The sequence below is a fragment of the Notolepis coatsorum genome, assembly GCF_963971535.1.
Source record: "Notolepis coatsorum genome assembly, chromosome: 17".
In the NCBI taxonomy this organism is placed as follows: Eukaryota; Metazoa; Chordata; class Actinopteri; order Aulopiformes; family Paralepididae; genus Notolepis; species Notolepis coatsorum.
Window position 1 is genome coordinate 39,361,360 of NC_140181.1, and position 25,915 is coordinate 39,387,274.

Genomic DNA, 25,915 nt, shown 5'->3' on the forward strand with positions numbered 1-25,915 from the left:
TTAGGATCATAACTTCTTTTACTCCGTTTCATAGTAGTTCTGGTATCGCTACTACTAAATTCTGCCTTTCTCTTCAAGTTCAAGTTCTTTAATCTTGCCAGCATTTGGAACACACGCATGTGACGCGCCGCTTCTGACAACATACCTATCCATTGCGAGTGTCCAGGTTAAATTAATCAACTTTATCATCAGCTTTATATGCTTGGCCTGGAAAGCGCTGTTAAATTCAAAACGTACGAAATATCTGCACAACGCTGCGTATCTCCCACGTGCCGGTACTCTTACCAAGCCTTTATCAGCAATGGTCGACCACGGGCTGTCTACCCATGCGCTGTTAATTCACAACGTACTAATTATGTTTATAGTGTCTCACGTATCTATCAACGTGCAGTCACTCATATATTCAGGCCCAAAGTCTGCCAAGACTCTCCAATCCTCCCATACTCCGTCTGATGAGACGAAATAAACAAACCACCCTTCCCAGCTTGACCAACCCCCCCGTATTTGTACATATCTCCGTTCAATGTTCAAACACTCATCATATGATCAAAGCTGTGTGTTGTTATTTTTTTTTAACGTGTGCCATATGCATTATCTTTTATTTTGGCTTATGAAAATACCACATTAATAAAATTTTCAATCAATCAAATTTGATTGATTGAAACTTTTATTAACAGATTGCAGAATGGGTACAATACAGTAAGGCTCAATACACACAATTGTTAAGAGGATGCAGACCAGAGAAATACTTTCGTCTTGTTTACACCAGGGTCCCCCATTTTCAATTCATAATGAATTGTAAGTAGGGTGCAATTAGCACCGTGCAATCCATTCTTTGTGGATCCCGCCCTGAATGTATTTAAGGCTATGGTGAAGCCTATTGTAACCACATTCTGTGTGCAAATGTTTTATCTGACCATTTTGTAACGTTACTTTGATCTGTAATGAAACTTTGTGTTGCTGCTATTCTTGGCCAGGTCTCCCTTGTAAAAGAGATCCTGGATCTCAATTGGGACAAACCTGGTTAAATAAAGGCAAAAAAAAAATAAAGAAATGATTGGCAGCTAGTGTGTCTACCTTCTGTGAACGTTTAGCAACAATCCGTGTTGCAATCTGATCCAAAATGGCGGAGCCATATCCATTACACTACAGGAATGGAACTGTACATACAGTAGATTTCATTCACGGTTCTTGCTGCACGCCTGGAGATACTAAATCCAAATTTAACTCTGGCATTTGAAAGAGGAGATTTGGCCCGATCCGCAGATGTGCGAGTTGGCTATAATAAGGTCATTTATAGACAGGGGTGCGTTGGTCATGGGACGGGGTTGCATGCTGTGCAACCGGGTCTGTGAGCAGAAGCACGTGCACGCACATGCACGGATGTGTAAGCGCGTGCACACAAGAATCCGCTGCACTCGACTGATGCGCCAACTCGCCAAGTACACACCTGGCTACTTTGCATAACAATAGCAATCAAACCCGGGAGCGCACGTGCACGTGGCGTCATTAAAACACAGTGCAACCAGGTATGAAATCACCAACGCACCACTGTTTATAGGCCTGGTATTCTATATTCTATAATAACATTTCAAATTGCATGTGTCCGGATGGCAGAATTCAGTACTGTATCTACAAAACATTCTGTTTAATCATCTTCTCTTTATTAATCTGCTTAGATGTTTTGTACACATGATCTCAATAAGGTTCTGAACAAGCTCAGTGGCAGTTTTTCATGTCTGGTCATTTTTTGCATGGTGTTATTCACTGTCAAAGATGCAAAGAAAAATCATAATTTATATTCTCCTTTGTTTCACCACAACTTATTCAAGCCTAGTAACAAACACAATATTTCTGACACTGGGAATACATTCCATGAGATCCATAGATGCCCCTAGATACCAAGAACATGCAAATGGACCTTGTAGAAGTGGATCAATCTTCCATTTACTTAGGTATGTATTTTTTGTCTGATTTTCAGAAAACATGGCTAGGGCTTAACAGGTTAAGAAATATGGCCTTGGCGTCCGAGCCAGGCATGTGTTTTAACATACAGGTCATAGCCACCTTTAAACTCCAGTTTAGGGAAAGCCCTGGATAATATAGGTATTTACATACGCAATTCACGTTTTATAAACAATGAAAACTAGCCATATCTTTCAAACACAAGCCAATAAATAAGTGTTACAAAGCACAGCCCAATGCCTAATGGTAGTTTCCCATTGGTACCATCCATACTAGTGCATACAACACACAATACACGTGTTAATTGTAACCATTTTACGTCTGCTTTGATGTGATAATAATATGTACATGTTGTTAATATTAAAATCTAATTAGAATTGGCCTAATTTCAGCCTATTCATATTAAAATGTATTCGTGCGGACAATTGACAGCCCTGTGTTGTGTTGTTTTCTCATCTTTTAGTTCTGAGAAAGAAGCTTGCAACCATATTCAGTGCTTGTATCCTGTCCAGGCGCTGTGGCTCTGAGTGCAACCATCAGCACAAGAAGGTACTGTTCCACCTCTGTTCCATTTAAACCATCAGCACAAGCAGGTACTGTTCCACCTCTATTCCATTTAAACCATCAGCACAAGAAGGTACTGTTCCACCTTTGTTCCATTTAAACCATCAGCACAAGAAAGTAATGTTCCACCTTTGTTCCATTTAAACCATCAGCACAAGAAGGTACTGTTCCACCTCTATTCCATTTAAACCATCAGCACAAGAAGGTACTGTTCCACCTCTATTCCATTTAAACCATCAGCACAAGAAGGTACTGTTCCACCTCTATTCCATTTAAACCATCAGCACAAGAAGGTATTGATCCACCTCTGTTCCATTTAAACCATCAGCACAAGAAGGTACTGTTCCACCTCTGTTCCATTTAAACCATCAGCACAAGAAGGTACTGTTCCACCTCTATTCCATTTAAACCATCAGCACAAGAAGGTACTGTTCCACCTCTATTCCATTTAAACCATCAGCACAAGAAGGTATTGATCCACCTCTGTTCCATTTAAACCATCAGCACAAGAAGGTATTGATCCACCTCTGTTCCATTTAAACCATCAGCACAAGAAGGTACTGTTCCACCTCTGTTCCATTTAAACCATCAGCACAAGAAGGTACTGTTCCACCTTTGTTCCATTTAAACCATCAGCACAAGAAGGTATTGATCCACCTCTGTTCCATTTAAACCATCAGCACAAGAAGGTATTGATCCACCTCTGTTCCATTTAAACCATCAGCACAAGAAGGTACTGTTCCACCTTTGTTCCATTTAAACCATCAGCACAAGAAGGTACTGTTACACCTCTGTTCCATGTTAACCATCAGCACAAGAAGGTACTGTTCCACCTTTGTTCCATTTAAACCATCAGCACAAGAAGGTACTGTTCCACTTCTTTTCCATTTAAACCATCAGCACAAGAAGGTATTGATCCACCTCTGTTCCATTTTAACCATAAGCACAAGAAGGTACTGTGGGCTTGTGAGAGGTTGTCCCAATACTGAGAAAATATTAAATATGTGCATTGTGCCTTTTCTGCAGTTCAGCCTCCCTCTTGAAACAAGCCATTCAGAATTGCAGCCACAATCGCTCTACTTAGTAAGACTTTGTATGCTTGTGTGAAGACACTTGATATAATGTGTGTGTATAAGATGCCGGCACGCTCGTAAATCTTCTCTCTTTTACCTAAAGTTGAACCTAAAAAGATTGCTATGATATTGCTGGATCTTTACTCATATTTGATGTGCAACATCTAGTCTGAGAGTTGATCTGATTTTAATTATAATCATTTTTCGCCTGATTATTGAATCTTCCTGAAATCAACGCTAGATTACCATTATTATCCTTCCTCGTGCATACATGAAATGAGCCCTGGAGCGCGGCGCTCCCCCGTGAGGAAAACGTAGTTCTACGTTTCCGGCACTCAACCGTCGGGCGACAGAAACGTAGTTCTACGTGAACGGCACCCAAAGGGTTAAGAGGTTAAGGGCCCTCAAAGACCTATATTAACTTGTTGAAAATAACAAAAGAAAAAAATAAACATATATCCCATTTTTAAAGGAAAGGTTCACTTTTATACATTTGCACCAAAACAAAGCCAGGAAACCCATCCATAAACTAGTTGACAAGTCATATTGCAGTGTTTCTGCTCATCATAGAAAGAAATTATGTGTCACTTAACATCATACTGAACACCAACCAAACTGTTCAATTAAAGGTTTAGAACATATGAAAGGCTGAAAAGGAGACATATTTAGTCTGTGTTTGTCTGTGGTACAGGAGTACTGGGTGATGGGAGTCAACCTCCTGTTCAGTCTACTGGCCATCTTCCACCTCACCTACCTGGGCTCTCTGTTTGACACAGAGATGGAGGACGCTGAGGGGGTACGTATTGTTGTACTGAGCTATTTTATTGCACTATTTTACTCTGTCTATTTTATGCAAATGTATGTCTTAATTTATTGCACTGCTCTTATTCTGTCTATTTCTATACTCATTCTATATCTGCACTTCATGCATTGCTTTTATTTTGCATGATTCCCAATACAAGTGGGCCCTCAGACCCTGGAGGTTATTATTTAAATAATTTAATTGAATTCTATATTCTTTTTCATAGATTTGAATGACTGAAATTTCCCCTGATCTTTTTTAATATCTATTCTCTGCTCATTTTATGCCTGTCTATAATTATGCAAATGTTATGCTCATTTTATGCCTATGTCTATTTTGTGTCTACACCACTGCTGTGAACCTCTTTTGGGCTGCAATTCTTGTATGAAAGCTGCTACACAAATAAATGTATTATTATTAAGAAGAGGGGAAATACCATATTGTCCTGAATATAAGACACAAATTACACCCTGAAAAAGGTGCTCATCTAATATTTGCGCTCTAGGGAGGTGTCGTTTAGTGACTTCACGCTAGCTTAACAACTGAGCCTGGAACTGCCTTCAAAAGACGATGTTAATGTTGGATGCTACAGAACTGTAATTATAGATGATCCTGTGTATATTAGGGGTGGGTGCAGTGCTCTATGATAATAATTTAGATAATTTATATTAGATCGTTTAAAATGTACGCATTGGTCTGATTAGCAGAACTGGGCAAATGTGATCAACCGATGATTAGTTCTCTGTTTACCTGTTTATTCTGTTTACCTGTTAAGGTTTTTGTGTTTCATATGTGACTTTGTTTTGGTTCTTGCACAACAGTATTAAAGTAGGAACAGTAGAACAGCAGAAACGGATATAAAGACTGATCCTTTTCCCGTTTACAGTGTTTTGATGTCTTGTGACTTGAAGTATGTACAAAATTGGATTACAATAAGAACTGTTTATACAGACCATATTATCCATATCAGTAAATATCGGTTAGTAGTATTGGCCAAAATGTTCACATTGGTGCATCCCTACCGCACGCAAATACTGACCACAATACTGTGTGTGTGCAGGGTTATCTAGCCAGCCACACCATCCAGACATGGTCTGAGCTGAACTGGGCCAGCCACTGGGTGCTCCTCGCCTGCTGGCTCTTCTACCGCCTCATCCTGTGATCTCATTGGAGCAGAACGCAGACTGGCAGACACCAACAACCAGTCGACTAGGAGGGGAGGCTCATCCTGTGATCTCATTGGAGCAGACTGGCAGACACCAACAACCAGTCGACTAGGAGGGGAGGAATCCCGAGCCCCAACGCAGTGTTTCGTGGATGGAAGTGGAGTTAGTTTTGTGAAAGTAATGACTAAAGCTCTTGTGGACTAAGGACCTGATGCAGCTGTCTGTGTTATCTGCTCTGGTCTCTACCCATCAGAGCTTACATCAAACAACATTGAGGTGTTGGGATAAGGGCTTGTTTAGCGACTCGAGGGCAGAGGTACAGTAAGAACCAGACTTACAGTAGAACCACGTTTATCCGAGCCCCTCTGGGTTGGAGGTCGTTCATTAGACTGAAATGTTGAGATTATTATTGAAATATGCCTGAAATCACATTGGATCTCATCTGAAATATATTTCTTTTATTCAATGACTTTCCAACAATATTTGGCAGAAATGTTTTTTATATATGATATCATGTTTAGAACTTTAGATATTACAGCCACTTGAAGTAAAGCGCTTGGGGAAAGAGCAAACAAACAAACAAATATATCCGTCCAGTTTGGTCAATTTGGAAGTTTGAGGTTTGGATCAATGAGGTTCTACTGTACATTAAATAGATAGTTTAGATTTTTGGAACCCTTCATAGCTCTGACTAGTTAGCCACAAGCTAATGCAAAGTCTGTACATGCTGACTGAAGCTCACTGAAATCAACTAAATCTAGAAAGGACTCTACCAATCAACATAATCTTTGGTAAGTAAGAAATAGGGCTAGGGTTCTAAAATTCGGAACTATCCCTTTAAATGCCAACAAGGATATAATTCTACATTTGGCTCTTTACCAATATCTGATTACCCAAGCAGAAAGCAATGGTGAAGTTCTCATGCACACTTAACAAGTTAGTCCCACTAGTCATCTCTTCCAGAAGCTGTAGACTCCTCCATCCTACTCCTAAACGCTGAATTATACTTCTGCTTGGGCTGGCGTGGCTCCTTTCTCCGACCATCATACCTACAGTACACGTCTGCGTCGCTCGACGTGTGTTACATTTTTGTACAGCTGTAGGCCTCGCCGGTATGTTCTTTGGCTTTGGGCGCTAGCGGAGCTACCTTCGGCCAAGCAATGCCGTCAATTTGACATGCGAGTGCTTAATTCAACGTGAACACACGCACACACTACTTTAGAGATGTAATCCATAGGATGAATATGCTGAAAGTTACGGCATGACACCAGAATTAGGCAATGGATGAATCAAATGGAAGAGAGTCACGCCGCCTAACGCCGCACAGATTGATTGATTGATTGAACATTTTATTAACAGATTGCAGAATGGGTACAATACAGTACGGCTCAATACACACAATTGTTAAGGGGATGCAGACCAGAGAAAGACTATCGTCTTTTTTACATCAGGGTCCCCCATTTTCAATTCATAACATTTATGACATACACGACATACAGATATATACAGTACTGTTACATCCATACATTTATGACATACAAGATATACAAATATACAGTACTGTTTATTTACAGAGATTTGAGGGGGAGGAAACTGTACATTTGCTGGAATGTTTCAATTAGCCAAATCTAAGCCATCGGAAATGTGTAACGATGTGCTGCTGACAATAATCCCAGTACTTAATATTAGTGTTTTAAAACTATATGCCCCAATCCCAGGTGACTGATCTGTGTTCCAAGCATTTATCGTCTGGTTCTGAAAGGAAGTTGGAAGAAGATAACCATGGCATGTGAATTTGACCTTGTTACCTTGTGCACAACACTAAATAGAGAGGAATGGCCAGTATCTACTGTATTCATCTATGCTGGTATGATATTCATCTATGCTGGTATGATATTCATCTATGCTGATATGATAATCATCTCATACGTCACTGATTCTGAAATGAGCCAGTCAAACCAAACGGTACACTAATGACTCTACTGTTTTGACCAGTGGTCCAAAAAGCATTTAAACAGTTTCAGTTTCAGTTAGGCATTTGTTTTTTGTAGGGGGGGTGTCCAAATGTTAAAATGTTACATCTGATAATTGTTTTATTGTTGCTGCTAACTTTTCTGTATAACCTTTTTTCTATATTAAATACAGTTTTGCTATAAAGACATTTCTACATATCTGTGTCTTGTACATGCTTTTTGTCAAGGTAGCCTATATGTATGAACCAGAGGGTAATGCATACAGTATAAAAAACTATTTAAGTTGTACCTTTATTAATCCCCTTGAGGAAAACTATTTAGGAGCAGTGGGCAGCCACACAGTGCGGTGCCCATGCAGGGATCAACCCCCCTGGGATAATAAGTAGATTTAAAGAAAATAACAGTAAATAAAATGCTAAATAAATCTTTCACTGTTACTGTACATTACAATGTAGCAGCAGCTCTGATAGTGGATATGTTTTGATAGCTGCCTTAGTTCATAAAGACAAACATACTGTAGTCCCTCTCAGAATGGACTTGGATCCCTACCTGTCTACTCACCTGTATCTATAGTCAATCATTAATGGTCTATGGGAAGGGTGTTGTTAGACAGGAGGAAGCTACCTCAAGACAAGACACCGAGTTAAAAAACCATGTCCTCTCATCCTTGATCACGTTGATTCAAAAGGTCAGTTTGTGCAGCTGTTTGATTGCCTCTTAAATTAATCCCCAGTTGTTTTCTTGTAGCCAGAGTTATCAGTTATTGTATTGATATGTTTGTTTTCTTTGTGAATCGCTTGGGGGTGGGGAACAGCAGGCTAGGTTCTCTGCCATTGACTGAGGTGGAGCTGAGAGGATGGGGAGAGAAACCAACTGCAGCTGGATCGGGCCTGAGATCCCACTGTCCTCTGAGTTCTTCAGTGGTGAGATAGAATCTGAGAGTTTATGTAATACTCTGTAGTACCACGTAATACTCTGAAGTACCATGTAACACTGTCTGTAATGCCATATAATACCCTGTAGTATCACGCAATACTCTGTAGTACCATGTATAACCTGTACTACCACGTAATACCCTGTAGTACCACATAGTTCCTTGTAATAATAATAACTTTATTTGTATAGCATGCACGTCTTATACAGGGGATTGCAGTTCGGTGTAATTATTCAAATAATGCAGATACATTAACACATTGGGTGCCGTTCACGTAGATCTACTGTATGTTTCTGTTTAATTATTTCTTTTATTCGCTATTGCCATTCATAATCCATCGAGGCACCTTGTGCATGCTGTCCTGAATGTGTCTGAGATCGCAAACGGCCAATACCGCCGCCTAACGCCTTGCGGCCGCTATTGCACTCCATTTGAAACGATGTGGTTTGTTTTCTTGGCCGAGCTGTGGCGTGGGGGGCGGGTTCTAAACACTCCGGCAAAACAAGCGGTCACCACAGTTATATTATCGTATAGCTTACGCTCTGCTCTCTAGTGGAACTATCCCTTTATCCAATCTAACAATGAATAATTTTTCTCCACATGTACACACCCATCCGCCTGGCCACACCCACATCCGCTCCTCAACATAAGCGGGGTCGTGGCCACACTAACAGCTCCTTCCCTATTTTCACCACCGTAAAGTGCCTGTATACACCACTTTAGTTTAGTGCCGAAATAGTTATTGGAAAGGAGTTACGTTATTGGAGAAAAGGAGCTGCGTTGACATATCTTTGTTTTCTCTCTCACTATTTTTCGAGGAAATACAGCGATAATGTCTTCGCCACCGGAGTGTCTAGAAGATGATGATCATTCTGACCTCCACCGGCGCTTCGCATTAGGGGCACGCGTCGCTGAGCAATCCCCGCCGGCATTGCCTCCGGCTCTGCAGCTGGACACTTTGCTTGGGAGGCAATCGGCCGTGTGAGGGCTGACGGCCTCTCTGGGCGGGTGATGTTTTTTGCAACGCGGGCGCCAGGTGTGTCAGTTGTGGGGGGACAACTGCACAGCTTAGGAAGGTCGGCTCCAGGCTAGGATCCTTTTCGCTGCCCCTTAGTGGCGTGGAGGGGGTTCTAGTCTGAAGTCGTAGCTTTGTTTTCCTGGGACCGTGATTCCGAATCTGCGGTTCAATACCCCGGGTCTCTGGACAAACAGATACCCTCTGTCGCCGTGCTGGCCACGCTTTTCAATGAAAAACACCCGGTGCGAGGGAGGTGAGCTTGGTGTTCATTATGAGAATATCTCCAAGCTCAGGTCGGCTACAGCCCGCGTACAACGAGGGGCTTGCTGCCGACACCGCTGTGTCTGGTAAACACCTTTCTGAAGAGGGCCGTGTGTTGTCTTTTTCCCTTTTTTCCTCGGATAAGAAGAGGAAAAGACAGCGGCTGTCTGAAGTGTTGGCCTGTATTGCTTTTCTCACATTGTACAGTTTTCAGTAGTAGCCGCGCTTAGCTCGCTTCTGCGTTAGCTAGTGGCTAGCGATAGCTGTATGAGCTAACTGTTAGCCAGTTAGCTGTTTAGCTACGACGTTAGCTGCCGGATGCGCTTGGCTGGGAACCTTAGCTTGATGCTATCAGTTAGCTTGATGCTAGAGTTAGAGTTTTTACGTCAAATGTATATACTCTCTTTTCTGGACTCTTTTTGTATCACAAACAGTACTGTATTTGCAAATCTGGTATGTCATAAATGTATAGATGTAGCAGTACTGTCTATCTGTATGTCATGTATGTCATATATGTCCTGATGAATTGAAAATGGGGGACCCTGATGTAAACAAGACGAAAGTCTTTCTCTGGTCTGCATCCCCAGGGGAGATGAAGCAGTGAACAATGTCATCCTAGTTTGTGTGTTGTGTACCTTGTGTAAGACAGGGTCCTATAATAAAATGTGAAATCCTGCTTATTTGTCTGAAAAATCAAATATAATTTCCCTGTTTTCGCCATGGGCGGCGCCATTTTGTTGCTGACGTCACGGTGTTGGTTTGGTGTATTCACTGCTGGTTAGCTGCATAGTAAACATGGACTGTCGGGTCAGTCAAATGTTGCCTACCAAACCAGATTGGATAAAGGGATAGTTCCACTAGAGAGCAGAGCGCTCGCTATACTCATATAACTATGGTTATAGGATAACCGTATGTTCCCTCGACGAGGGTCCCCACCCGCCAGATCATCTGAAATGCTGGATAACGTTGGACAAACGATCACGATGAAAATTTGTGTGTAATAATCTAGCGTTGATTTCAGATCGATTCAATAATCAAGCGAGAAATGGCACGATAACTAGTGAAATGCAGATAAGGGCTGTTTTGGCTGCATTCCCTGGGATTACACAGAATCGCTCTGGAATTGCTCGTATTCACCAAGGTATAAAACGGAAATGTATTGATGAAAAAATTATCTGTTTTTTGCATGTTGACCGGAAGAAACTCACTGACAATCGACGGTGTTATTAGTTCCATAGCATAGGTTTTGCACTGCAAACACCGGCATTTATCTCATTGAACAACGCCGCGCTCTCCAGACTACACGACGAGGTAAATAATATACAAGCGACGAACGTTAACGCCGCCATTTTAGTACTGGGAGATTTCAATAGCGCCAATCTGAGAAAGGTATTGCCTGATTTCTACCAGCATGTGACTTGCAACACCAGAGGCGGTAACATCCTAGATCACTGTTACACGCAATTTAAAGGTGGCTACAAGGCTCATTCTGATAGTGGCTTTGGCAAGTCAGATCACGCATCCATTTTCCTTACACCAAAGTACAGACAAAGAATTAAAAGTACTCCCGTAGTCTCGCGAGAGGTGCAGAAATGGGATGTGACGTCAGAGGATACGATCCGGTCAGTGTTCCACAACACAGACTGGATTGTATTCCGCGACACAGATAACATTAATGCCTACACGGAGACAGTGCTGGACTATGTCTGTACTAGGGTGAAAGAAACAATCCCCACTACCAAAATGAAAGTTTACCCAAATCAAAAACCCTGGGTAGACAAATCCGTCCGTGAAGCTCTGAGAGAGCGCACCAAAGCATACAATGACGGCCTAGTGGCAGGCAACATGAATGACCACAAGGTGGCGCAACACAACGTAAGGAGGACAGTGTCAGAGGCCAAACGGCGCTACAGGGATAAAATTGAACTCCAGTTTGAACAAGCTGACTCTAGAGCTATGTGGCAGGGGCTCAAAACGATGACAGACTACAAAGGCGCCTCCCTCAAACTGAACAATGACATCTCCTTAGCAAACGACCTCAATACCTTCTATGCGAGGTTTGATGCTGGTAATAACAACACCAGCTCACAAGCCTCGGCAATGGGGGGGGGGGGGTCGGCTGCTGATGGAGGCGCAGTGTTCAGGGTAACAGAGCATGAGGTGAGGCGGACCTTTAAAAAAGTGAATATCAGGAAGGCAGCAGGTCCGGACGGCATCCCCGGCCGCGTCCTAAAAGTCTGTGCCGACCAACTGGCCCCAGTATTCACTGACATATTTAACCTGTCCTTAGAACAGGCTGTCATCCCCACCTGCCTGAAGAAGTCCACTATTATCCCTGTACCCAAAAAATCCAAGCCTGCTTGCCTCAACGACTACCGCCCTGTAGCTCTCACCTCCATAGCCATGAAGTGCTTTGAGAAGCTAGTAAAGGGCTACATCTGCTCCTCCCTCCCCATCAACATGGACCCCCTGCAATTTGCATACCGCCCCAACAGGTCCACGGAGGACGCCATATCCCATGTGCTGCACACAGCAGCATCACACCTGGACAAGAGGCAGGGGAACTATGTGAGAATGCTATTCATCGACTACAGCTCGGCATTCAATACCATAGTCCCCTCCATACTCATAGCCAAGCTCAGGGACCTGGGCTTGGGCTATGACCTCTGCCAGTGGGTCTTGGACTTCCTGACTGGCAGACCCCAGGTGGTGAGAGCAGGCAACTGCACCTCCTCATCCATCACCCTCAACATAGGGGCCCCCCAGGGCTGTGTTCTGAGTCCCCTCCTCTACTCCCTGTACACACACGACTGTGTGGCTCAGCGGAGTAGCAATACAATCGTCAAATTTGCTGACGACACAGTGGTGGTGGGCCTGATCTCTGCCAACGACGAGAGGGCCTACCTGGAAGAGGTCAAGGTCCTGGCGGGATGGTGCCAGGAAAACAGCCTCTCCCTGAACGTCAGCAAAACAAAGGAGATGATTGTGGACTTCAGGAGGTCGGGGGTCAAGGACTACAGCCCCCTCAGCATCGACGGGGCACCGGTTGAGAGAGTCAACAGCTTCAAGTACCTCGGAGCCCACATATCCGAGGACTTGAAATGGACCATACACATTAACAGTGTGGTGAAGAAGGCACGACAACGCCTCTACTTCCTCAGGCGCCTAAGGAAGTTCCAAGTCAGCCAGAAGATCCTTAAGAACTTCTACTCATGTACAATAGAGAGCATCTTGACCGGCAACATCACCTCCTGGTTTGGGAATAGCACTGCAAAAGACCAAAGCAGACTACAAAGAGTGACACGTTCAGCCGAACGCACAATTGGAGGGGGGCTCCCCACTCTCCAGAACATTTACAACAAGCGTTGCAAGGGGAAGGCTAAGAGAATTATTAAGGACTCGAGCCACCCGAACAACTGCCTCTTTGAACTGCTGCCGTCAGGCAAGCGACACAGGAGTCTCAAGGCGAGCACAGAAAGACTCAGAAGTAGCTTCTATCCCCAGGCCATCAGGCTGCTAAACGAACAATGAATGAACACTACACAACAACAACCACCAAACACACATAGCACACACATCCACACGCACACACTCACTTTAAACAAACACACTGTAGCACCCACTACACACACTTTATAGCACACACCCACTTTAAACAAACACACTGTAGCACCCACTCCCCACACTTTATATTTATGGATGAAGGATTGCACTACAACTCGTACACCTTACTGTAAATTGTACCTAAAATTGTACCTCATCCCATTTCTGCTTTGCACTAGATAGTACTGTACATTAGTACACTGCATAGTATTGTGTATTGTATATTATATGGTAACTCAGAACATTGTACATATGTCTATACCGAACAACTGTGACCTCATTCTTCTTCTAAATTCATGCTATATTATGTTATTATGTTATTTGATACTATCTTGTCTAGCACAGTCTCTGGAGCGTAACAGTAAGAAGCATTTTGTATGAAAGTATTCTGTACTTCTGTATGACAACTATTAAAGAACTTGAACTTGAGAACTTGAACTTGAACAGAGCGTTGGCACTAAAGGCCCACAGTGCCCCCTGCTGAACAGCACTTGATGTGCTAATCAAATCATATCTGTACCTCACGTTCCAATAGGCTTCTTGAATTTCTGTAATCGGTTACAAAACATGATAAAGGTCATAGTATGCACCCAGCAGATAGTGGGGCGTAGAAATAAAAGTAAAAATAAGTAAAATAATAGCAAGGGTAAAATGAGCAGACATATAAAATCACTGTTTTTCACATTAGGATCTAACATCCCAACAGGCCACCTTGTTTATGGTTTGATTCAGTTTTAATAGAATAGAAAAGACATGAATGATGAAATGAGCACATAAAATGCAGACATACTATAAAATCACAGTTTTTACAGTGCAATAAAATAGTTTTTCGTCTTTACCTTCTGTTTGGTATCCACAGTTTAAAACCTGACAGTCTTCCCTCTTGTTTGATACCCACTTTGACCCTTTGAACCTCCCACTCAGGGCAAACCTCCCTCTCAGGGTGCAGTTCCCTCTCTCAGGGCATGGTTCTAGGACTGGGTCTTACACAGTTTTAAAGCCTGACAGTCTTTCTTGCTTGATACCCACACAGTTTAATACCTGACAGTTTTGAACCTGTAATAAAAAGCAATAGACAGTAAAATAATGCAGTGCAATAAAAACTAGACAATTCCGCGCGGGGGACGCCTGTGCACCGCCGGCCAACGGGGGAGAGGGTCTCTCGCGAGTCTCTATGACAAACGGTTCAAAGGATACAAAAAGGGGGCGCGGCCTAAGGATCGGGGGAGTGGTCAACATAGACCAATCAAAGAGGATATCCCTACTGAGTGCAATGACACAACCCGCAACACTATTACACTATTACACAATATTACACTATTACACACTATTACACACTATTACACACTATTACACTATTACACACTATTACACTATTACACACTATTACACACTATTACACTATTACACTATTACACACTATTACACTAATACACTATTACACACTATTACACACTATTACACTATTACACACTATTACACTATTACACACTATTACACTATTACACACTATTACACACTATTACACTATTACACACTATTACACTATTACACTATTACACACTATTACACTATTACACTATTACACACTATTACACACTATTACACTATTACACTATTACACAATATTACACTATTACACTATTACACACTATTACACTATTACACACTATAACACTATTACACTATTACACTATTACACACTATTACACACTATTACACACTATTACACTATTACACACTATTACACTATTACACACTATTACACTATTACACACTATTACACACTATTACACTATTACACTATTACACACTATTACACACTATTACACTATTACACTATTACACACTATTACACACTATTACACTATTACACACTATTACACACTATTACACTATTACACACTATTACACTATTACACTATTACACACTATTACACTATTACACTATTACACACTATTACACACTATTACACTATTACACACTATTACACACTATTACACTATTACACACTATTACACTATTACCCTATTACACTATTACACACTATTACACACTATTACACTATTACACTATTACACACCATTACACTATTACACAATATTACACTATTACACACTATTACACACTATTACACTATTACACACTATTACACACTATTACACTATTACACACTATTACACTATTACACACTATTACACTATTACACACTATTACACTATTACTATTACACTATTACACACTATTACACAATATTACACTATTACACTATTACACACTATTACACTATTACACTATAACACTATTACACAATTACACTATTACACACTATTACACACTATTACACACTATTACACTATTACACTATTACACACTATTACACTATTACACTATTACACACTATTACACTATTACACTATTACACACTATTACACTATTACACTATTACACACTATTACACTATTACACTGTTACACACTATTACACTATTACACACTATTACACTATTACACTATTACACTATTACACACTATTACACTATTACACTATTACACACTATTACACTATTACACTATTACACACTATTACACTATTACACACTATTACACTATTACACTATTACACACTATTACACACTATTACACTATTACACTATTACACACTATTACACTATTACACACTATTACACACTATTACACTATTACACTATTACACTGTTACACACTATTACACTATTACACTATTACACACTATTACACTATTACACAATATTACACTATTACACTATTACACACTATTACACTATTACACAATTACACAATTACACTATTACACACTATTACACTATTACACTATTACACACTATTACACTATTACACTATTACACACTATTACACACTATTACACTATTACACACTATTACACTATTACACTATTACACACTATTACACTATTACACACTATTACACTATTACACAATATTACACTATTACACTATTACACACTATTACACACTATTACACTATTACACTATTACACTATTACACACTATTACACTATTACACCGAGTACAATGGCACAATCCGCAAGTCTCTACGACAAACGGTTCAAGAGATACACTGAGGGGGTGTGGTCTAAGGGGGCGTGGTCTAATGATCGGGGGAGTGGTCAACATCGACCAATGAAAGGTGGTCAACATCGACCAATGGCACAATCCGCAAGTCTCTACGACAAACGGTTCAAGAGATACACTGAGGGGGTGTGGCCTAAGGGGGCGTGGTCTAAGGATCGGGGGAGTGGTCAACATCGACCAATGAAAGGTGGTCAACAGGGGGAGTGGTCAACATCGACCAATGAAAGGTGGTCAACATCGACCAATGGCACAATCCGCAAGTCTCTACGACAAACGGTTCAAGAGATACACTGAGGGGGTGTGGCCTAAGGGGGCGTGGTCTAAGGATCGGGGGAGTGGTCAACATCGACCAATGAAAGGTGGTCAACATGGACCAATGAAAAATTAAAGAGGATATCCCTACTGAGTACAATGACACAACCCACAAGACAGAGGGCGCTGTCCAGCAATTCAGTACTGCAACACAGTGATGGCCAATGATGGGTTAAGTGGATGATGTCATTGGCAGGTCAGCTCAGCCATGAGCCCTGAGCCTCACAGCTGTTAAGCCTGAACCAATCAGCCATGAGCCACACAGGTGAAGCAATCACTATGACTTGCATATTTTCTATCCAATGCATTTCTATGGAGGCAGATGCATGACTGCATTGTCACATTGATTAAAAGAAAACTATAAGAGATGAAGCGTTGTGACGCGCACATGAGCACTACAACGAGTAGGCGAAGGGTTATGTCCGATATTGTGGCATTCGTGCGATATTGTGGCACTCCTTCGGCGATCGGAACAGAAGGCTAAAAAATAGTGTGAAAAAAGTGATTTATAGAGTGCGATTGCATGGCGGTCAATGGGGAGGAGAACCTTCAAACAAATGGTCGTCAGTTGAGATAGAAATGTCCAATTCCATTTATTTTTCTTTTGTGAGCGGACTGACAGCCGTGTCATCGTTTTGATGTGTTTGTTTTATTTCTACGTCCAAAATTGAGATCACACTCGCAATTCACCCAAGGTAGGGGGAAAAAGATTATTTCAGCTGCTACACTCTAAAATGCAATGCATTCCCAATGGGACCGAAATTTTACCGTTTAAAGTCGATTCGTAGCCAGACGGTGCGGTGAAACTTTTACGAGTTCGAAGACCGCAGTTGCCATAGGCAAGCCGCTCGTTTTGATACCTTTCACGTGTATGGTGCGCGAACGCTTACGTGTTGCAAAGTGTTTGAAACTCTAAATTGCACTGTATTTCCGAAATTTTACCGTTTAAAGTCGATTCGTAGCCACACGGTGCGGTGAAACTTTACGAGTTCGAATAGCGTATCGAGTTGGAGCAAGCCGGTCGTTTTGATACCTTTCACGTGTATGGGGCGCGAACGCTCTGGCACGAGTGTGTTGTCAAAATCGGTGGAATAAATAAATAAATAAAAAGAGTATAGATATGTATAGTGTGGGTCGATTCGTAGCCACACGGTGCGGTGAAACTTTACGAGTTCGAATAGCGTATCGAGTTGGAGCAAGCCGGTCGTTTTGATACCTTTCACGTGTATGGGGCGCGAACGCTCTGGCACGAGTGTGTTGTCAAAATCGGTGGAATAAATAAATAAATAAAAAGAGTATAGATATGTATAGTGTGGGTTGCAACCTGGCTTCGCCAGGTCACCCACACTAATAATAATAAATAATAAAGACACCAAGACTTGGTCTGTAAGGCCTTTCACATTTCCTGCTCACGGTCCCAAAACGTCCCGCCTATCTGTGGGAAAACAGTAATTGACTAGTATGGATGTCCAGCCTCAGATATATAAAATAAAAGAGAATAAAAACATAAAAGGGAATAAAAACATAAAAGGGAATAAAACATAGAGAAATAGTGCAATGTCAATCACAGAGAAATAGTGCAGTATAATAGTGTAAAGTCAGTCAAATGCTTTGGTAAGGAGCATTTAAGCTGCCTTTTAAAAATGTCTAACGTATTGGTAAGCCCTTAAAGCTACACTGTGTCGTTTTTTTGGGGGGGGGGGGGGGGGGGGGGGCAGGTAACCTCTGAGAAGTCCAAATAAAGCATACAATATCTTTAATTATGAATATGTAGACTGTAGAGTGTCACAAGAGAACAACTGGATCCCCGGAGCGCTATCTGAAACTAGAATTTTTTTTTATTTGAAACTAACTGTTTGGTTGTGGTGCATTGTTCAAAACGACACAATGCAGCTTTAACGAACGGTGTTTATCCTATAACCCTAGTTATATAATTACTGGCAAAGCGTCTTGCTTCGCCTATTGGACTTCACCTCACGCCTAGTGCGCCCACTGAAAGATTTTCTCATGCACCTTTACATCTACCTGGCCACGCCCACTTCCGGCTAGTATATAGCCTAGTGGCGTGGCCATGCTCGCCCTTCCGAGTTTGAATTTCATGCGAAAAAGCAGGCAGGGGTCCTCAGGGCTTCGAAAAGCAAGACGCTTTGCCAGTAATCATATAACTAGGGTTATAGGATAACCACCGTTATATTTCATACTGGCTTCGCGCCTTGCTTCGCCTATTGGACTAATGGGCGGAGCAGGGCACGCAGCCCTGATAAATGTACCCCCTGAGGTCCCCTTTACAACCATCAAAAAACAGGGGGGTCCAAGCCCCCACACTCGTCCTAACAAGGAGCGGAGGTTAGGACTCCGACCATGCGTAATAGGGCGCAGTTACCCAAAACGCAGTGAGGAGATCATGCGAAAACCCACCGTCTACCTCACAATGCATCCCGCCAGTTGCCTAGCAATGGGATGCAGAAGAGGTTCCAGCTCTAAGGACCGCACGAGAGACAGGGCCCTCAGCCAGGTCCACGAGATAGAACCCCACTAAAGGTCCTGATGAGGACCACGAAGCTGCAGCATACGTGTCCTCTCACAGGTTTTTGACAGCGCCCTACCTCCATCAGGGCCACTGTGACATTCTAATGAACAGTTGACTGGCAGCACCAAGGTCCCACGTGCGTCTGTAAGATATATTGCCAGCGCACGGAATAGGAAAAATAGGTGGAGGCTGTCTTCCACCCCACTTGCGTGAGGGGGAAGATGGAACGGCCCTAGCACCACAGCCCCAGAGCCTCGTTTATAAGAGCTCCGGGCAATTTTTGGCACCAAGGCTGGGTCAGGTCTACCGAGTAATATCCCCTGTATATAAACAGGTATACTCTGGTCGACCTGAACGAGCGTATACCCACCCGCTCGTCTAACATAGGTAATAGCCAGGAGACATGCAGTCTTTGAAAGACAGCTGCTCCAATAGCTTACGCTCGAGAGGTATAGCCTAACCAGGGCTAAATGGAGGTCCCGGTTTAAGGGAAAACATTTTCAAGTTAACAGGTTTGACCAGAGTAATATCCCTTGTATATAACAGGAACTCTGGTCGACCCGAACAAGCGTAAAACCCACCCGTTCGTCTACGGAGGTAATGGCCAGGAGACATGCAGTCTTTGACAGACAGCTGATAATTTTTCCATGCATACATTCACGTGTTATACTGTGGTGTATATAAGTATGTTTTTAGATCGGTCTGGGGTAATTCCTGAAATGCTGAGGAATAGCCTTATTATATTATTGTATTATACTATAACCGTTGTCGGTTCTTGCCTGGACTCGCTATTATTCTCAAATCACATCTATATCATAGGTATTATGTTTCATCATGAATGCATGAAAGGGGGGTGGGGGGGTCGTTTTTTGATGCTTTAATCGCCACCAACGGCATACGTTGTGGACTAACGTTACAGACACATTCGGATCGATATGAAGACATGCTTGGATCAACGCAAGATTGATATCATATAGCCCTTACCTTGACTAGGATGTACCCCAAAAAGAATATTCCAATTATGTGTTGATTGATGCATTCCCCGCCACACGCTCCGCTCCTTTAAGGTGCTGTGTTGATTGGTGCATTCCCCGCCACACGCTTTTGGAGCAAGTATCAATTCCAGCGCGCACCTGTCATAGTTTTTGATTAGCGCCCCAGAGGCTTTTTATACTGGGACTTCCCTTCAATCGATGTCGGTTCGTTTTGAATACTTCTGTTTCTGCCTGTTGTTCCCCGTTGCTGTGCCTCATCTACTCTCCCTCCAGGACATCTGTGGATTGCCGCTGGTGAAGACCTTGTCCCCCGTTTTGAGCTGCGCCTCGTTTACCCGCTTTACTCTTGCGCTTTGGTGAGTTTGAACCAAACCCTTTTTTGGACGATTCTGTTTTGTGTGTTTTGAAGAACACTGAAGAGTTCTATTTTTGCTTACACTTGACTCAGCTAAGTTGTGTGTTAAAGGAGACAATGAAGATTATCATTTGCTTGCACTGGACTCAGCTGGGGTGTGTGTTTAGAAGAGACACAGAAGTTTATCGTTTTTGTTTTGCACTGACCCTCAGCTAAATTGTGTGTTGTGGTGAACACTGAAGATATCGTTTTGTTTGTTCTGGACTCAGCAAGGGAGGAGGAGACCGCACTGCCTCTGTGTGATGTGGACTGTTATTTACCTCTCTCTCTCTCTCTCTTTTCCACCTCGAGTTGAAGCTGGGAGTATCTGCAGAGCCGCTTCAGCGTCAATACCGTTTCCCCACCTCGAACACCAAGAGGATCTGCAGAGCCGCAGATAACTCTGCTGAAGGCAGTCTCCCTTTGTTTCAAGATTGTTACTTGCTCCTTTTTGACTCTGAAAATAAATACGCCCTAGTATTTGGCTAACTCTGAAATACCTGTCTGTGCCGTGCGTTTGAGGTCGGTTTCAAACCCTAACATTACGACCCGACCATGTCGACCTCAGCCAACACAGACAGAGTCAGAACCGCGTTGGCGGTCCAGATTGAATTAACCAACGACCACAGCCTACAGCTAGGTGCGGCTGCGGCTGCTGTACAGGAGCTCCGAGCCCAGGTCCTGCCTATTCAGGAGTCCCTTGGCTCTCTGGCTACCCTACAGACAGCCCAGGGTAATCAGCAGGCTGATATTCTTCACCAATTACGAACTCTGAGTGACGCATTTAACGCCCTGCTTGTAACCGCACCTGCTTCAGGAGTCTCGGCCAGAGCACCACCCGCAGCCGTGGCAGGCCCCGCGCCTCCCGATCCCGCACCTCGGGAGCCCCGTCTCTCCGAACCACGGTTGTTCAACGGTAACTTCGAGGATTGTGCCACATTCATCATGCAATGTGAGTTGGTTTTTCGTCATCAATCCAGCCGATTCACTTCAGAGGGAGCCTGAGTGGCGTACATGACTAACCTGCTCTCAGGCCGGGCAGCACAGTGGGTTACTGCCTCCTGGGCAATGGGGGCTGATTTCTGTTTTTCCTACCCAGACTTCGTGGCAGAGTTCCGCAGGGTTTTCCACCACCCAGCCCATGGCCAGGACCCAGGAGCTCGGTTGGGCACCTTCCGGCAGGGCAGTAGCGGGGTCACCGACTACGTGCTGGAGTTCAGACTGGCGGCAACGGAGAGCGGGTGGAACGACCAAGCGCTTCGTCTCACCTTCATGAGGGGGCTCAACGACGCTGTAAGGGACCAGCTCGCGACCCGTGAGGAACCGGAGTCCCTCGAGGACCTATTCAGCCTCGCCATTCGCATCGACGGACGCCTCCGGGAGAGAAGGCGTGAGAGAGCCCGACTGGGACCTCCAGAGGTGACCCAGACCTCCCGCACTCGTGACGGTACTGCGGCCCGTCCTGCTTCCACCACGACTGGTGGTCCCTTCCCCTCCCGTTCGGCGCCCGAGGAGGAACCCATGCAGCTGGGACGCTCTCACCTTAGTCCGGCTGAACGAGAGGCCAGGTTCAGGTCCGGCCTTTGCCTCTGCTGCGGCCGGGAGGGGCACCGTATCTCCAACTGCCCCACCCGGCCAAAAGACCAGGCTCGCCGGGACCCCGGGAGATCCTGGTGAGCCGTTTTTCTCGTTCCCAGAACTGTGCACCACCTAGTCGTCTGATGAGCGTCACCCTGACCTGGGCGGACCAACTGGCGACGGTGGAGGCACTCATCGACTCGGGTGCTGACGAGAGCTTCCTGGATTTCGAGTTTGCTACCCGGGCCAACATTCCGCTAGAGGACCTCGTGAGACCCTTTGAGGTGTTCGCGTTGGACCAACACCGCCTGGCTGACATCACTCAACGCACCGTCCCAGTCCTTCTCACCATTGCTGGTAACCACGTTGAGAGACTCCAGTTTTTTATCACCAGCTCTCCTCTTGTCCCTGTGGTCCTGGGCAGGCCTTGGCTCGCGCTGTATGAGCCCCACATCGCCTGGTCCTCTGGTACCATCAGAGGGTGGAGCTCCGCCTGTCATGCCCAGTGTCTTCAGGCGGCGTCCTGTCCCTCGCCCCGGAGCCCTCTTTGTGAGCCGCCTCCGGACCTCTCGACGATACCCCCCGAGTACCACGACCTCGAGGAGGTTTTCAGTAAGTCCCGGGCTCAGGCCCTTCCGCCTCACCGGCCTTACGACTGTGCCATCGACCTTCGCTTAGGGGCTCCCCTTCCCGGCAGCTGCCTCTATAGTCTGACGTCCCTGAGAATGCAGCGATGGATCGTTATATCTCCGAGTCCTTGGAAGCAGGTCTCATTCGGCCTTCCTCCTCCCCTGTGGCGGCCGGTTTCTTCTTTGTTGGGAAGAAGGACGTAGACCTTCGACCCTGCATCGACTATCGCCAGCTCAACGAGATCACCATTAAGAACAAGTACCCTCTTCCTCTCATGAACTCCACCTTCGAACCTCTCACCCAGGCTACCGTCTTTACCAAGCTGGACCTCCGGAGTGCCTACCACCTGGTCCGTATCCGAGAGGGCGATGAGTGGAAGACCGCCTTCAAGACTCCCAGGGGCCACTACGAGTACCTGGTAATGCCGTTCGGCCTCACCAATGCTCCGGCGGTATTCCAGGCGCTCATGAACGACGTCCTTCGTGACATGCTGGAGGAGTTTGTGGTGGTATACCTAGATGACATCCTCATCTTCTCTAAGACCCTCGAGGAACACATCCAGCATGTCCGACGTGTGCTGGAGCGCCTCCTCCACAATCGGCTCTTCGTCAAGGCAGAGAAGTGCCGTTTTCACTCCGACTCCGTCGATTACCTGGGCTTCATCGTGGAGAGAGGCTTGACCCGGGCTGACCCTCGCAAGATCCGGGCCGTGGAGGAGTGGCCGGAACCCACCTCTCGGAAGGAGTTACAGAGCTTCCTCGGGTTCGCCAACTTCTACCGAAGATTCATCCGGAACTACAGCCAGGTGGCGGAACCACTGACCAGGCTAACCTCTCCCGCCCTGCCGTTCGACTGGTCCCCAGCGGCGAGTGCTGCGTTCCGCTCCCTCAAGAAGAGGTTCACTACCGCCCCAGTCTTGCTCCATCCAGACCCCAAGAGACAGTTCATCGTAGAGGTGTACGCCTCGGATACCGGACTTGGGGCTATCTTATCTCAGTGGTCGGCAACGGACCAGAAGGTACATCCGTGCGCCTTCTACTCACGTCGTTTCCTCCCTGCCGAGAGGAACTACGACATCGGCAATCGGGAGCTGCTGGCGGTTGTGGCTGCCTTGGAGGAGTGGCGTCATTGGCTGGAGGGGGCCGAGGAGCCATTCACCATTTGGACGGACCACAAGAACTTGACGTATATCCGTGCTTCCAAGCGCCTCAATGGCCGGCAGGCAAGATGGGCCAGTTTCCTCAGTCGTTTCGACTTCTCGCTGACATTTCGCCCTGGTTCCCGCAACACGAAGGCCGACTCCCTGTCCCGGTTACACTCCAAAGGAGCCCCAACCACTGAGGACCCGACTCCCATCCTCCCAGAGGGCAGGGTGGTGGGAGTGGTCACCTTGGGCATCGAGGGGGTGGTAAGGCATGCCCTACGCTTCCATTGCGCTCCAGGCAAGGTACCGGTTCATCGCCTCTTCGTCCCCGACTCAGTCCGGTCCCGGGTCCTCCAGTGGGGCCATACCAGCAGGTTCGCCTGCCACCCAGGCGTTCATCGCACGTTCTCCTTCCTGGCTCGGCGATTCTGGTGGCCCACCATGAGGAACGACGTCAAGGAGTTCGTACTGGCCTGCGCAGTCTGCGCCCGCAACAAGGCCTCCCACCAGGCGCCCTCCGGGCTTCTGCAGCCGCTTCCCATTCCGAGCCGCCCTTGGTCCCATGTGGCGTTGGACTTCGTCACGGGACTTCCTTCTTCCCAGGGGAACACGTGCCTGCTGACCGTAGTGGATCGGTTCAGCAAAGGGGTTCACCTCGTGGCCCTTCCCAAGCTTCCCTCGGCGGCCGAGACGGCGGACCTCCTGACACGCCACGTGTTCCGCCTCCATGGGTTTCCCCAGGACGTCGTCTCGGACCGGGGGCCCCAGTTCACTTCCCAGGTATGGCGGGCTTTCTGCAAGGGATTGGGGGCAACGGTCAGTCTTTCCTCTGGTTATCATCCCCAGACTAACGGACAAACGGAGAGGATGAACCAGAGCGTGGAGTCTGCTCTTCGGTGTGTGGCTGCCGAGAAGCCTGCTTCTTGGAGCCGGTTCCTTCCCTGGGTCGAGTACTCCATCAACTCCATGGTCAGTTCCGCCACCGGCCTCTCACCTTTTGAAGTATCCCTGGGCTACCAACCCCCTCTTTTCCCTGCACAGGAGTCGGAAGTGGCAGTTCCCTCCATACAGGAGCATCTCGACCGGTGCCGTCGGGTCTGGGAGATCGCCAGGACTGCGCTGCTCCGGTCATCGGAGCGCGCCAGTCGTGGGGCCGACCGGCGCCGGGTCCCTGCGCCGACGTACCACCCTGGGCAGAGGGTGTGGCTGTCCGCAAAGGACCTTCTGCTTCGGTCCTCGGCCAAGAAGCTCAACCCCCGGTTCGTCGGTCCTTTTGAGGTTCTGAAGGTGCTCAGTCCGGCGGCGGTGAGTCTTAAGCTTCCTGCGTCCATGCGCATTCACCCCGTTTTTCATGTATCCCGGGTTAAGCCTGTCTCTCTCAGTCCCCTGATGCCTCCTGCTCCGGACCCGCCTCCTCCCGAGATGGTGGACGGACACCCCCAGTGGCAGGTCCGCCGGTTGATGGGCGTTCGACGGCGGGGTCGGGGGTTCCAGTACCTGGTGGACTGGGAGGGATACGGCCCGGAGGAACGGAGCTGGGTCTCCCGCCAGCTCATCATGGACCCCGGCCTGATCACCGACTTCCATCATGCTCACCCGGACGAGCCGGGTCGGGCTGGTCGCCGGGTGGCTCCCGTGGAGGGGGGGGTACTGTGAGGATTGGTTCATTCCCCGCCACACGCTCTGCTCCTTTAAGGTACTGTGTTGATTGATGCATTCCCCGCCACACACTCCGCTCCTTTAAGGTGCTGTGTTGATTGGTGCATTCCCCGCCACACGCTTTTGGAGCAAGTATCAATTCCAGCGCGCACCTGTCATAGTTTTTGATTAGCGCCCCAG

General features: G+C 45.7%; 2 protein-coding genes across 4 annotated transcripts in view; both read left to right on the plus strand.

Moving 5' to 3' along the window:
• The window catches only part of LOC311243621 (protein-serine O-palmitoleoyltransferase porcupine-like), a 54,786-nt gene extending 47,054 nt beyond the window's left edge, over positions 1–7,732 (plus strand). For all 3 annotated transcript variants that reach the window (XM_084332912.1, XM_084332913.1, XM_084332914.1), the window contains 3 exons: positions 2,429–2,514; positions 4,294–4,398; positions 5,465–7,732. In XM_084332912.1, coding sequence (XP_084189038.1) covers positions 2,429–2,514; positions 4,294–4,398; positions 5,465–5,566 — 293 coding nt within the window. In that variant the 3' untranslated portion in view covers positions 5,567–7,732. The remainder of the gene's footprint in view (positions 1–2,428; positions 2,515–4,293; positions 4,399–5,464) is intronic.
• Positions 7,733–8,399: 667 nt separating this feature from the next.
• Positions 8,400–25,915, plus strand: part of LOC311243912 (organic solute transporter subunit alpha) — a gene marked incomplete at both ends in the record, with an annotated part of 43,936 nt that continues 26,420 nt past the window's right edge. The window contains one exon of the mRNA XM_084333294.1: positions 8,400–8,466. Within this exon, the coding sequence (XP_084189420.1) occupies positions 8,400–8,466 (67 nt within the window). The remainder of the gene's footprint in view (positions 8,467–25,915) is intronic.